The sequence below is a fragment of the Buteo buteo genome, chromosome 16 (genome assembly GCF_964188355.1).
Source record: "Buteo buteo chromosome 16, bButBut1.hap1.1, whole genome shotgun sequence".
Classification (NCBI taxonomy): Eukaryota; Metazoa; Chordata; class Aves; order Accipitriformes; family Accipitridae; genus Buteo; species Buteo buteo.
In genome coordinates, this window is record NC_134186.1 from 13,841,948 (window position 1) to 13,857,608 (window position 15,661).

The following is a 15,661-nucleotide window of genomic DNA, read 5'->3' on the forward strand; positions in this document are numbered from 1 at the left end:
TAGTCCTGTGATGTCTCTAATGTGCTTGCTTAGGCACTTTCTTAACAATTGAGTGTTCCCCAAAGAGTCTAGGATTAGAGCTAGGTCTGGGCAAAAAAACTCTGTGATTTAGTGAGAGTGCTGTAAGCCACCTGCAAGTTGTCTGCTCTACAGCCACTAAAGAAAATAGAGGCTTCTTTTCAGTGATTGAGTGCAAGGATGCTCAGGCTTGGATTAAATTGTCTGAAAATACAAGGTTCAGTTTCTCCTCTGAACCCACGTGGAGCACAGGTGCAATTAAGATGGTAAAAAAGCAGAAAACAAACTGAATCTCCTTGACTCCCCCTGACCAATCCTTGATTTGCCCATTTTCCAGTTTCCACTTTTCTCCTGTATTCCAAGCGGTGCAACTCTGTTGGGGCTGAGCATGGTAGAACAAGCTCAGAAAAGCAGCAAGAGCCATGAAGTCACCTGTTTCACATGAACAAGAAATTCCTTCATCTTGGGGAAATATCAGAGGAGCTTTGCCAGCCACCATGGTTCGGTTTCTATTTCCTAGCCAGGCAGCGTGAGCTCAGTGAACCTAAGAGGTCACCTAACACTGTTCTCACACTGACTCGAAGAAATAAAGAGGAGGGAGTGTTTTTGTACTTGCTGTGGATAAGATTACCTACGCAGAAAACTGAAGCTGCCAAGTCAAAAGCTCAGAAACAAGAAATTAGGAAGTACAAGACTAATGGATGCTCATTCAGCTTTGATTTCATCCTCAGAAAGCCTCTAGTCACATATCCATATGCTGCTTTCTCATACTCAATAAATTTTGTTTCTGTCTTTGGGCTGCCCAATTATTTTCAAGTCTTCACACTCCTGGATCCCCCATCTGGCTTCCCTGCCAGTACACTTGTGCAACCAGAGATTTCCACCTCCTTTTCTCCCCTCCTCCTTTCTCCTGGCATCATCAGTTCAGCAAAGACCCAAGAGCCGTGGCTGGAGCATGCGTAGCACTGACAGAACGCTTGCAAAATGAGGCCTTTTTTCAGATTTTTTTAACACCAATACCTTTATATTTTAAGAGTTTTTTCTCTTTGCATGAAAGTAAGGCAACAATTCTGAAAAATACCACTCTGTCCCACAGGCACTTCTTAATGAAATAGTTATTAAAAGGATAAAACTATTAAAAAGAACTAAGCATAGCATAAACATTATGTTTTGCTGAGTCTCTTTCTCGTCATTGACTCCTCTTGCTTGCCTGAAAATTTTCCCCAAGAAATTCAGCTTGAGGCAGACACTTGGCTTAAATGGTTGAAGTGGGCAGCTTCAAATGCTTTTTATGGGATGTGTCAGGCAGCTTCAAACGTGGGTGGCAGTACTGGTCCGTCCACCTGACAGCACGGAAATCTGACTGGGAGCTAGCTACAATGTGAACAGTATGAACCAGAGCAAGAGGGGTCTGACCCGTATGAGGTTGTACACTTTGGAAAGGGAAACACTTGAGGAAACCCTAAAGTCAGGAAGGAAGGGGCAAACATATAGATCACTTTCCTCAAAATGGGACTGGCATGTAGGGAGGAATATCTTGCAGCAGGTGACACTGTCATGAAGAATGGGTTCGAAGGGACAACGATGCCTCCCCTTGTGGTGATTTAATATTCTGCTGACATGTAATGCACACTTCAAGAGTTTCATACAAAGTCTTTTCCTCAGTATTTTTTCTTTTGTTTTTAAAGATGTCATGTACAACATACTATATTTTAGGTATGCCTTCATCTCCTCAGCTGCCTATCTGGAGCTTCCCCCCCCCCCCCCCCCCCATCTCTCCTTATTTTATGTGCATCTTTACTCTGACTCAGATTGTCAGCGCTCCTGGCCATCCTTTTCTGCAGACCAGCAGTCTTCCAGTGCTCCTTCCTCTCCAGGTAAAGCTCATAATATTTCATTGCTCCATCACCTTTGTTAACTACTAAATCTTTGCAATGCTCTGTCTGGAGTTGCCTGCTGTGGCATAGAAAATTATAGTGCTGGTTTTTAAAGAAAGCGTAGGCATGTCAGTAGAATTTTGAGTTTGGAAAGTTGTTCAGGTTGTAAATTGCAAGTGGTTAAATGAAAAAAAGAATCTTTTTTGCAGAACAGACTTATTTTCTAAATGCATTAATTAAAACTCAGATTTTTCCATGAAAAGTGCTTTAAAGTGTTTTAAATTTTTTGTCTGTGCTTGCAACAGAGAAACTGCAAAATATTTTCTGTCTTACTAGCCAAATACCCCACTACCAGAAAAGCATCTGCATACATGTATATAAATGTATTTTATATACTGTATATAAAATTGTTGTGTTGGTTATATAGAAAACCTATCAGTAATTTCTTGTTATTGTGTTTATAATCCTCGATTGAAAGTTCATAGAATCATAGAATGGTTTGGGTTGGAAGGGACCTTTAAAAGTCATTTAGTCCACCTCCCCTGCAATGAGCAAGGACATCTTCAACTTGATCTGGTTGCTCAAAGCCCCATCTAGCCTGACCTGGAATGTTTCCAGAAAGTTCAGAGTTTCTGTTTTAAAGCAGGGGCTCTCCCATTGTGGGGAGTGTATTTTCTGCCATTTCAAAGTAGTACTTGGCTCAGCATTATCAGTTGGATAGTCATGGCTGTTACCATAGTTGCTGCTGCTACCCACCAAAAATAGAGAAAATAAAGCTTGGGGACCCCTGAATTATAGTAAATATCCCTTGATACACCTGTTGCCTGTTTCTTTTCACTCATTATTATCCATTGAAAATGAGTTTCTAAAGCTTCCTTTCTTTCCTTTAGCTTACTTATTTAGAAATTTAGTGTCTTTTTTTAACATACTTTTTTTTTAACACTCCTTTGTGAGAAAGGCTCCTCCAAAGTCAAATGGCTATGAATTTATTTTTATAAATAAAAAAAAGTGCTGAGGCAGCATATGCTCCCTGGTGCTCTACTTGAGCCTTGTTTCAAGGCACTTTGTGGCAGCGAAGCTCTCGTTAAGGCCATGTTCTTTTCTTGGTCCCTTCTCTCTCTGTGCAAGCAGGTTGCATGGTAGTGTTTTGGAGTGGTTCCTCCTTCATGTTGCAAGCAGCAACATACATTTAAGAATGAGAGCATAAAGAGCAGAGAGCTGCAGTGGTCACCAGAACAGACTGGTCTTGGTTATGATCTACTTAGAAAATTTTAAAATAAAAAGAGGGAGGGAGATACCATGTTTGCCTCGTATTAAGCAGCTCTTCATCTCTGTGTTCTCAGATAATGGCACTTTCAAAGAGGCTGAGGTACAGTGTTGACTTCTTGTTCCTTTTTCATTGTGCCACTCCTTCTCTCCCCTCCCATGAAACTAAAAACCAGTAACTGTGAATGATCCAAGAATAGCAATTTCTGCAAATACACTTGTTTACTGTGTGAATTGTGTCTCTCATAAGCACAGTTTGGTGAGTGTTCAGCAAACACTCTAGATGGTTTTAGGTTCAGCAGTTTTATCACTTGTCATCAGGAAGATTAAAAAGGCTGTGAGTCCTTTCCTAGAAACTGGGAAAGTTTCATTTGTGTCATGTAGAAATGAAAGCAGTAAAAATTAATTTAGTGAAAGCCAAAAGGAATCTGTTTTAAAGACATTTTACTGCATCTCTGAATCTGGAATTATTTTGCTTGTTTTACAGCCACTAAGTTGGATGATGGCTACAGCAAAGTGATTAAATAATATGACAATAAAACCAAAAATAGGAAAATAGGAAGCTAGCATTAGCTAAAACTTACTGTAGAATTTTCATTTTTAAGTGGCTCCTGCTTTTAATAATTTTATCTCCTAGCATTTGTCTGTCTTTTTTTTTTTACTGATTTCACAGGTCTTCCTCTCCTATTATAATTTCTGGAGAGCAGCCTTTCCCATTGTAATTTTGAATGGCCATGTGCCTGATGATATAATAACATTTTCTCTTCTGATTATTTGTAAAAGTTCAAATCCATTTCTGCCATATGAAGTGATCTACTTACTTGAGTAAAATGGTTGCATTTTTTAAAAAAATTGTTTCCTGATATCCCCACTTCCATTCTCATTAAATTCAGCTACATTTAAGTTAGCTATTTCTGCTGTATTCCTTTAGCTTTCATGTTGCATTTTGGCAGGGCATTATTTACTGTTATATTATAAAGTATTTTATGTAATACAGTAGGGACTTCATAAATTACAACATTATAATTATTTCATTGAATGATCCAGCCAGTTACACAGATAAAGATTTCTATGGAGGTTTCAGAATCTACCTATGATTTCTACAGAATTTTACTGGTGGTTTTTATTCTCTATAAAATTAATTTACAATCATGTATAAATACAATAGTGGATTTATTTATATGCAAATTTTGTGGCTTCTCTACCAAATGTTAGGACCATGCTGGAGAAAGCACTTGGGGCTCTTCATGTTAGAGTCTGGCAGAATTTAGGAGCCTGAGTTTAAAAATGAAATGTGTAATACTCTGCCTAATTTCTTGGGTGCATGAAAGTTGGTATACAAGTAACTTTGCCACTGAAAACTTTCAATATCTGAAGTTTTGTGAAATGGCCTTCTCACTAAGCACTTCATCTTGGATGAACTGAACATCTTGCCACCTGCCTCGTGCTTGGGCTCAAAGAGGAGGCATCCTTGTGTCTAAGTGTGAGAGGGGTTGGGAGCCAGTAGGCTGGCTCAGACAGCGCGTGGCAGGAGGTGACTCCTCACCGTGAAAATCCCTAGGCTCCTTTGTTGATCTAGGCCTGGTTTCTTGATCTTAGTCACAGTAATTACACCCCAGAAGCTGGTATTATAAACTAAAACATGAAGTAGAGATGATAGAAAAAGAAATTGATCTTGTCATTGCATTGCACTCATACGCTGTTGTTGTAGAGCGGTGGTCCATGGTATGGCCGAGTATTGTACAATAAGTTTTATAATGCATGAAGCTGCCTGTGATATGGATACCCTACATTCTAGTGTATAAGGCATACGAACAAAAAAAAAAAAAAGAAAAAAAACCCCTAGCTCTAAGTCTTCAGCAGAGGTTGAAATTCTTGGGGTAGAAGAAGAGTTAAAGTTTTACTTTTCATGAACTCTGTGGTATATGCAATTTTTTAATAGTATCTTCTGTTTTCAATATTCTGTTAAAATATACAATATTTCAGAGATCCAAATGAGTGGTAGACCTTTCTTGAAAAAGCCGAATGCTATTGCTTTAACTGTTATCTGCGTGTTTCCTCACAGTGAAAAAAAGCCCCACGTTTTTAGATGTGAACACAGGACCCTTCATCAGGACCAACAGCTTTGCCGATGAGCTTGACCTGGAGGGTGAGACACTGTTGACCCCTATAACTCACATCTCACAGTAAGTCAAGGCTATTGAATTGTGCATTAGTTGACTTAGACAAGAGAAGCCAATTCAGGTGGGAGGAGCTGAAATATGGAGCTGATAGGGCTATCTCAGATATTTGCGTCAAACTCTTTTTACCTTGAAGCTGGTGTATACTGTTCTGAGTGCCAGTAAATCTACATGTTGACCTAAAGAAAAGTTCACTTGGCTGTGACACAAGGCTTTAGTTTTTAGCTAATGTCTTGGGGCAGCTGGTGGTTGATAGCCTCAAGATTTTCACATGGAGACAATGTGTGGGAGTACTTGCCTGTTGAGAATTATATTACTCACTCCACCATACAAGTGGAATAGCTGTAAAGTGCAAATTTAAAAATATTATTTATATGAAATACCAGCCTTTCCATTTCAGCAGCACCTTCTCTAACCGTCAAATGATGATCTGCATTGGAAGAAAAGATCTGTTTTGATCTTTATTACTGCTTTGTGGTACATAAAAATGATCTGAAATAGGCCTGTATTTTTTATTTTGTTGGGTTTTGTCCTTTTAAAAGAAGATTTTCCACATGTCTTTTATACTAAACTGTTATCTCCAGGTTATCAGATTATTCTAAAAAATTGAGAATTGTAAAAGATTTTTATTCAAATGCCTTTAAAAAAAAAATAATCTTCTGTCATTGTTTAATTCAAACTCCTGACAAATGCTTATTATTTACCATAGCAGATGTGTGACAGTATGTCCTCTAGCAGAGGAATGAGACAATTTTTCCCCCTCCTATTCCTAGAAATCTGAGGATTTCTGCAGTGAAACCACAGATGAAAATTCTTGGCATACTTGTATTTCTGAGGTACAAAACATGCAGAAATGCCTGCTGCCATTTCAGGCCTTCTTCCTATACACTATAAATAGCAGAGAAGCACAAATGTACTTTTTATAGCCACTTTAGAAGGGCATTTTTTTAAAAAAAGTGGGTTTGGGGGGAGTCTTCCCTGCCCCCAAACAAAAGGACTTGTGTTTTCAGCTGAATCACCTAAATGTACATATATTTGTAGACAGAGGATTTAGGAGACTTGTATTCTGGAAGATTTCTTAGTGGTACAAGCAGGAGGAGGAAGTCATAAATTTCCTCAAGCCTTCGACAAGAACAACGGAGCAGCAAAACCAGATCTAGAAGTTTCCTTTACATAGCTTTTTTTAAACTTTAATTTACCACAACACTGCAAGCTTTCTTTAAGAGAAAGAAGGTTTGGTGCTAGGACTTTTCATTATCCTGTTTGGATTTGGGAATGATTTAGTAATTTCTCATTGTGTTTCAAATAATAAGGTACTCTATCATTTTTAAGTCCAACTTGTGTAGCAGCTGAGATTTTTTTTTTCTGTGAACTACTTGTGGGAGACTTTAGGATGTAGGTAATGTATATCAACCGAAGAACCTTACTAAATTAACACCCTAGTCTTTTAGTAACTTATATATTTCTCTTTTATTTCCTTAATTTTTGGTTGTAACTTTTTTGAAATCTCCCTAGATTGCTCTAGGTCATGAGTGATGGGATGGTACAAAACATGTCCCCATATATGGTTTGAATTGAGTCTCTGCTAGAAGAGAAGAAAATGAAAGTCATTGTTTCTTTTAAGCCTTTGGGTTTAGATTCAAAACTGGATAAATTGCATTAAATGCAAAAATGGATAAAATTTTTGGTAGCTGAGGCTCCAAAGTGAATTGTGTCTCTTTGAAGTATAGGTGCCCAAATGTTGTAGAGCCTGAGAACTGTTCACTTAGAAATGTGTACTTTGTATGCAGGCCTGAAACAATGCCAGATCAGCCTATAGGTATAAGGGTTTGGCAAAAAGTTAGTGAAAACCCTGTGTTTTGTAACGTCAGTTGGAGTATTGGCATTCAGGTAACAGTCTCAAATATTTTTAAATGAAAAATATTCTAATGCTTGTTTTACATTGGGGTTGTGCATTCTGCTTGCATTTGAGGCGGTTGAAAAGCAAGCTGCTGTGCTGCATTTTACTGGGTACCCATGTTGTTGCATGCTGAAGACCAGTCAATTGCCATGAATTATTTAGACAAATGCTTATTTTTCATTCTTCATTTCAAAGTCCTAGGGAACAAATATTTATGAGCTGGTTACACATGTTAGTAGGTTCTGCTGCATGTTAGACCATGTGGGCATAGAATTAAGGATCAAATTTAGAATTGTGCAATAGATGTATCTCTGTGTGCAATTTTTCTGGATAATGAAGCTGGTTAGTCATTTCAGATCTGTGTCTCTGTGTGTTTTTAATTCAGACTTGAAAGTTATGCTGTGCCTGAGAGAATCTAGGATTAATTAGCTTGTTCTGATGTCCCCAGTTGTGGAGTGTTTTATTTCCTTACAGCCATCATATATACAGTATGATTGCTCCAGATTTGTTGATAAGGAAATAAGCAACCATATGCAAGTCTAAACCCAAGTACTTAACAAAAAAAAAAAAAAAAGCACCAGCTATGAAAACAAATTAGTACGGAAAAGTCAAATTAAGTGCAAATATCTCTAGTTTCAGGTCTTAAAAGCAATTCATACTCTATCAGAGGAACAGAAGCATGAAGACAGTTTTCAGAAGTGGAAGCATAATATAAAACACTTGATCTAAGGATGCTTGGATTTGGGATTCATAGAACTATTTCCTGGTCAATTATATATTTATTGCAATAGATGAATTTGCTTATCCATAAACCACAGAAAGGTGACTCTAGAATAAACATTAATTTTTGAAAGTCATAAATACATGTGTAAATATTACTCAGTTAATTGGAGACATGCAACTGGAAAGTGACTTTTAGTTGACAGTATGAAAAATATTTCCTTTTGACAAGTAGCGTAAATCTGGCTTAAGTGTGGGGTGCATACTGTGTTACTGACAGGCAAACACGTGGCATCGTTGTGGCTTAAAAAAAGAATGAGACTAAGTTTGTTTCCTCACTTGCCATTAGGTCATGGAAAGAAAATGCCATCTTTCAGCCCTTATGACAAAGGGCTTTAGGCTTCTAGGCCCAAAGTACCCTTTAAATTAAATTTCAGTGCCTTGCTTGTTTATGTAAAAATTATTCTCTTTTTGTAAACGTAGGTGCATATTCTCACTAAATTTAATAGGACTGCTTTTGTGTCTAATAATAAAAATGCAGGTGTGGGTTTTCTTGCAGGATGTACTTCTGGCTGTATTTTAAATCTGTTTTGAAATAAACATTGTACTAAATGTAGCCCTATTTCTGTGGAATTAGAAATGGGAAATCTTTCATGTGGAAAGGTTACTATACCAGTTAATCATTTGTCACTACCACTTTGAAGAAACAAAAATAATAGAAGCACTTTGAGAGCTGATGTTCAAACACAAAAGTGATTAAAATGTCATAGAAAAAACAGATTTGCAGCAGGTGCATGCAGAAATATAAAATAAGATAGCAGTGCATGGAAGAGTGACTGCACTTTCCCTTCTATGTGCCAAGTCTTACAAGCAAAAGATGCAGATTCAAGCAGAGCAATCTGTAATTAGCTATTATGGATCTCGCCTATAAAATGAACTGTAAGTTTGAAGAATGCAGTACACAGTGTGTTGTTTGAGATAAGGCTTGGCCCTTCAATGGTTTGTTTAATGATTGTTGTGGTCTGTTCTGTTGTACAAATGAAATAGGAAACTAGACTGTAGCGATACCTCTGGACTTCTCACTGTTTTCTTTCTCTCTAATCAGTGCGTTCCTGTATTGTCTCCTGTTCCCCGTTTCACTTCACTGGGTCTTTTGTTGTGTTTGCATTTTAAAGCAACAGAAAATTGATGCTACTTGTAGCTGAGCCTCAGCTACCAAGAGGTTCTTTCCCTGTGTTTGTATTGTTTAATTTCAGCACCTTTTTTAACTTTACATTAGGCATTAGCTGAAGTAGCAGAAGAAATTAACCAAGCTCCTAAGCGTACAAATGGGAGGGAGAGGGAGAAGTGGGTGGAATTGAGCTGAAAAAGGGAGAGAAGAAAATAATGAAGAACTCTCAATCTAATATATATTTATATAAATTTCTCACCTCTTTGAAGCAGTTTAAAAAGAGCTCTGCATTATCCATGAAGCTTTCAGAAGTGCTACTGAATAAAAAATAAATTCATGTCTGATATTTCTACAGTTCCCCATTCTTTGGGGTTCAGCAGCTCATTAGACAGTGGTTCGTTTAATCAGTCCTGATGTGTAAATGTTTGGTATTTCTGCTTCTTAATAAGAGTAACTTTTTAGCAAAATACTACCTCTAAACGTATTGTAAATTTACTGCAGAAATTGAAACACAAATCAGAGATCATGTCTGGATACTGTATTTAAACTCTTTATATATAAAAAGTAGCTCAATTTTTTCACAAAGTTTAAAGAAACTGGGAAGACCCCTTGAACAACTCATACCTAGTTCTGTCACCTTGAGTATTGTACCAAAGGAGTACTCGCTGTTGTAAGATTATATAAACCGATATACTCTCTAACTATGCAAATTGTTGGCAAAATTCTTGATCTTTAAATTGTGAGTATGGTATTACTTCCTATACACCTTTCTAATTTTTTTGGAAAGAATTACTGTGGACCCAGCTGAGTTCAGGGAATGTATTTCTTGCTGAAAGCAGTTGCTAACATTGCACGTTTGTGATCGTGCTATTGTCTATATTGTCAAAATAACAATAATTCTTGATGTTTTAATGACTCTTCCCCACATGTTTTATGTACCTCTTTATTGGGGTGATGAAAATACATTTCATTAGTTAAGGATTGGTTTTGTCAGTATACATATAAAACACTTTTTCAATGGAGGCTTTCTTGCAATGGCATACTGCTGTGATCTTAGATTTAATACAGTAGGCTTACATTAAAATAAAGCAGTAGATTAAAAACAAAAAGCACTTTCTTTCTGTTTTTAAGTATATTTCCATCCTGAAAAAACTCTGTGTTGTGACATCAGCTTTGTCTCCTCTACTATCTCTGTCAACGTCTCAGGTGTGGTAGAGAGTCTTTTAGGCATTGTATTAGGAGTAAATGGGAGGCTCCAGTGGTGGAGGTGTGTTTAAAAATAAACCCTTATCTGTTAAACAGCAGGATAGATGCAATAATTAAGCAAACAAATTTAGTGCTTTTTAATAATTTCCTGATTAAGAGGAAATTATAACAGATGGATTATTCTGAATGAAATGAATGCTTTTGAGCACTTTGAAATATAATTGAAATAATTGAAATAAAGTGTGCTGGTAAACACCGAGTGCAGTGTCCATGGTGCTGCAGTTACCACTGGCTTTCCTTGGAAATAATATTCTCTTTTCTTTAAGATTTTTATTAGGTGTTCAGTGTTTTAATTACCAGCATATAATCTGTTGGCATAAGATATAACCACATTGCTTGGAACAAACAGTGCTGAATGTATTTTATAACTGTCTCTTTTCTGTTGGATTATCAGTGAGTAGAATCCCTATTTGCTTTGATTTGCTAGCTCATATTGTATAAGATTCCTGCTTTTATCTTTCTCTTATATACCAAAATGACCCTCTGAAGTCTGAGCAAATATTTCTTTTCCACTCTTGAGTGGCTAGATGTAGCGGCTGACTTCTGCTGTCACAAGAATTCTCTCTGAAACACTGCTAACAATATTTAAACCATGATTTGCATGGGGTCCATTTTATCATTAATGACAGGGCATGTTAGAAGAATAGCAGTGACAGCAACTGTATGTAAGAACATGCTTGAGTTAAGACCAGAGCTTAATGTTCAAACATCGCTGGTTACTGTTATGTGCTGTTGTTCCAGTCATTTATTTAACTTGCAACAGGAAAGTCTTCAGTACTTTCTGTATGCTGGGCAGCATCCCTTTTTCATTTGGCAAGTTTCAGTATGTTGTCAAACTCCCTTAGGAATGCTGCTTACAATCTCTGCTAATTTAATAGTTTGCTAAAAAGGGGGAGGACTGTTTCCGTGAGTTATTCACTTTGGTATGGAAAAGCGTCATTAGATCCTGTGTTTTCATTATACATTGACCATAAACTTGTCCATAGAAATCAACCCTAGAACTCCAGACATATCAGGAATCTGATTTTTCTCATCTATTCAGTTGTTTTGAGCCACTTGAGGATATGAAGTGTCCCTAAAGCTGGTTTAACAAGAATCAGGAAAGTTTCTTTTTCAGAAGGAAACTCCAGAACAGTGGTAAACAAGACACTGAATGATTTCAGTGTCATCATCCCATTCTGGTTTCTTGTTGGATGTTGCATGGGAGGGGAAAGAGCTGTGGCAACCCAGTCCTGAATATGGCTAATCCCTTAAGTAAGCAATGATCAATGCAGTACAGACACCAAAAAGGACTCAAAGTGTCTCTGATTTAAGTTAAGAAATTAACAGTTTTCTAGGTAGTCCCAGTTTTAGGGGGCTGCACGCTTGTCTGCAGCTCAAGAGCTAGGTGGTTGTAGTAGAGCAGGACATAAGCAAACCTGTCTCAAATGTTGAAAGGCAAATGGGTATTTTATACTTTATAAGAACTTTATTTCTAGCTTATGGGTATTGATACCAGCTAGAAGCACTGTCAAAATAGCTGTGGCATTCCCACTGTAGCAATGAGCTAATAGTACCAGTGTTGTGCATTTTCACGTGCAGCTGCCCCGATTCAAAGGCACTGTAGAATCTTCCCTGCACCTAAAGAGTAGTATAGCCACTGCTGTGCTGAGACAAATGTGATACCTTGTTTCCAGGTACTATTGCATCTATCTGTCTGTATATATTTAATCTGTCATCCTACTCCTAGAGTGGAAGCTCTTTGAGTTGGGGACTGTTGTTGTTCTGTGTTTGTATAATATCTAATAGGTGGGACCCCAGCACACGCACTGTTTCTGTGGTTTGCATCTGATGTCTGCTACAGAGTTGGCAAAAGTTGGCTGATTGTGTCTTCCATAATACAGGTAGTTATTTATAATCTTTGTTTTTATAGATGGATTATTTGAGGTGTGCTGAAGACTTGGGCAGATCTTCATGGTGTCTTCTTTCACCCTCCAGACTGTAGCACTGAACTGCTTCCGACAGTGCAATAAGTAATGTGGCTAACATCTGTCCCATGTGGTTACTCGTTTCTTTTATCTTTAGGGAGAAGTTCTTGTGTACTGTGGTGGGTGGCTGCTTTTTTCATAGATTAGATAGAGTGTGTAGTTTACATCTATAGATCTGAAGACCAGAAGGGATAATTAGATCATCTCCTTTGATCTTGTGAAAGACAGGCTGTAGCACTCCATTGAGTTGAATGCAGCATTGCAGTGCTGTGTTGCTAATATTGGCAAAAACACAAGAAAAGAATTGTACTTCACAAGCTTGGAGAGTGAACAGGTGAAAAATTCAGGCAGGAACCTAGAGTTTGCAATTTCATCTCTCCTTTTATTTTATTTTAACTTTCTATGTATTTATTTATTGGAGAGGGAAGTGTTATCATATACTGGTGCTGCTATTTGGCAGAAGGTAGTACTGGACAAATATGTTCTGTGTTACAGGTTACAAGCCTTTATGAAATAATATTCTCATGATCTTTTCTCCCTTACTAAAAATTGTCACTGATGTATTCAAGTACAGCGTAAAATTACTATTTGGCTATTTTATGTTACTGACATAGTATAAAAGTAATGTGTTGACTTTTCCTAGTGTACAAACTGTCTAGGCAGAAGCTAAGATAGCTTAGCTATTTCTTTTGTGTTGTAGATGAACGTTGCATTCCTTGGTCTCCAAGTGCTGGTTTACATCTTGATTGATGTTAAGTAATTAAACCAGACTCCAGCTGCTTAGTGATTCAGAAGTACAGGGCTCCTATGCTGTAAAAACAACAAGCAACTCCCCACTTACTAACTTTTATCATTGTTTGCTTTAGGCACCATGCAGAATAAGAAGTGCAAAAACTTTTTTTTTTTTGGGCGGGGGGGCGACGACAATAAAAATGTCCCACTTTTATCTAGCATTTTAAAAAGTTAAATTTATGAACAACTTGATTTAATGCCAGAAATAAAATTCAAAGCATGAATAAACATTTTCTTCCTGTTATGAGGATGGAGGATGGCTTTACTTTTTGTTTCGATGTGGTGGATGTGCCAAAGGAAGTTAAAAACTTGAGTAGTTTATAATGGGCACACTTCTTCTGGGAGTTATTTTATCCGATAAATGGGATAGAAGTTTTTTTTAATGGTTTATTAATTATATGACAAGAAATAGTTTTCTACTAATATGGTAACAAAATATTCATTATGAAGTTGTAAAATGTAATAAATACTTTTAAATAGCAGTCAAATTAGCATACTTCAAAATCTGCAGGCAACATTAAGCCCACACATGCTCATATACTATGCTAAATCAATGTAGCAAACATACCTGGATTTGGCATCACGGCTCTCCAGCAGGAGTCAATCTGATAGCAGTCAAGGTTGTAGGAATGCCTGTCAGGATCAATATGTGCCAACCAAGAGACATAGCTGACCACTGAGATTTATTCCATGTGCAGGTGAATGAGCATTTTTAGCAAAATTATAATTCTAATATTGGTCAAAATGTTAGCATTTTTAAACATATTTTTTCATTAGAGAAATGAAGGCTGTGGATGTGAGTGTAGTTAGGGATATCTGTGTCTGTGGCAGACAGAGCTGGAACCCAACACAGTGTAACGAGCAAATAGTTTGTCTAATGTATTTTTGACCTAATCATCTAATTCCAGGCTCAACTATTAAATCCAGGCATGACACATTATGATATTAAAAACCACTAGCATGTGTGACCCAAGGGACCTTTGTATTTTAATACTTGGATAACATTTAATTTCTAATAAGGCCTTGTGAGAGCATCTTTTGTAGTAAAGTGCTTTCTGTTGGAAAAATGGAAATCAACAGCTGGTTTAAATATTACTGAATAGTGCAACAGGACAGCAATGCTGAAGGAGAATACCATTTTGTAACAGTATTAACACACAGGGAAACAATTCCAAAAGGTGTAAATGGGTTAGTTTACCTTCTGTAATACTGTAATTGTTCAGGAAATTGGATGCCGTACGTTCTGTGGGTAAAAGTGATCTGAAAATTGCTCGAATGTATTATCAACCCAAGTTGATTTTTCCTATTAACTTCATTCCGTAGTGTTTTACAAAGATAAATATTGTAGTTGCAGGTTTTTTCACAAGTAACTGCTGCTCCCAGTATGACCCAGGACGAAGTTCAGAATTAATGTAGTATTTTCCTCTTGCTGTACTTCTCTGGAAAACCTTTTACAGCGTTGACACATTAAAGAGTTTCTTCTGCAGCTGCTGTTTCTGATCACTATTGAGAATTTTTTTTCCAAAGTTAAAAACATGGTCAAGTATGCTTAGCACCCTCCTGATGTAGCAAAGCTTACTCCAATGGAAGGTTTTGAAACATTTGCCAAATCCAAGGCAGAGCTGTAAAGTAGGGAGCTCTAAGCATCATCTCGGATGCTGGATGTATGAAGTGCAACATGCCTGGCCTTGGGTCCTTGCCCTGGATGGAGAGGCCATGGGAGGTCATGGAGCTGTTGACTGAAATTTACTCTCTTCATGTGACTGCAAGGACTGAAAATAGTTGTGATTTCAACTCAGTGTCTCAGGGACTTTCTGTCATTCTGGTGTGTAGAACTGTATGTTTTGTTTTACTCACGGTAGGAAGGTAAACTGGGAAAAGCTAAAGCATTTTCATTGTGTTGCAGACAAAATACCTTAAATACTTTACAGTAGTTGCCAGCCTGTTAGCAAACTAAAGCTAAGCACCTGACCTCTTGTGTTTTGGTCTCTATTTTTCTCAGGTTCCTGTTTTACGCCCATTTCTGTGGTTACTGAGTGCCTCTTGGGATAAAAATAAATACAGAAGCTAGTCATCGCTGGGTCCAGTTACTCCTCTACATCTGTCTTTCTCAAGGAAAACTGATGTGTTTGTGTTCGGTTTTTTCCCTTTTTCTCCAAGTGTAAAATGCATAAATATAATGTCAAAAGGGAAATGGATCAGAAAGTGGTAACTGTTGTTGCTGTTGGTGTGTCTTCATGTCCTTTTGGTCAGGGGCCTCCCCCCCAGCCAAGTCCCATCTCTTGTGCAGCGAAGTGTCGTTGATACAGCAGTGTCACCCTTCCTGAAAAAGGGAGGTATTGGGAGTGGTGGGGATCCCAGGGACTTGATCTTTTAGGAATTTAGGGTCCATATGAATTAGAGCCTTGAAAATAAAGGCAGGGGATATTCAGTGTGACATAATGTCCTGCAGAGAGATGACAAAGTGAGCAGAGCACAGTAGAAACATAACACTCATTATGTGG

At 37.5% G+C, this 15,661-nt stretch overlaps 1 protein-coding gene across 8 annotated transcripts in view; it reads left to right on the forward strand.

Moving 5' to 3' along the window:
- KCNQ1 (potassium voltage-gated channel subfamily Q member 1) overlaps positions 1-15,661 on the forward strand; it is a 372,410-nt gene that overhangs the window by 117,793 nt on the left and 238,956 nt on the right. For 7 of the 8 annotated variants that reach the window (XM_075047919.1, XM_075047926.1, XM_075047923.1 and 4 more), the window contains 2 exons: positions 1,830-1,895; positions 5,227-5,347. In XM_075047919.1, coding sequence (XP_074904020.1) covers positions 1,830-1,895; positions 5,227-5,347 — 187 coding nt within the window. The remainder of the gene's footprint in view (positions 1-1,829; positions 1,896-5,226; positions 5,348-15,661) is intronic. The other variant, XM_075047920.1, reaches the window with a different exon arrangement.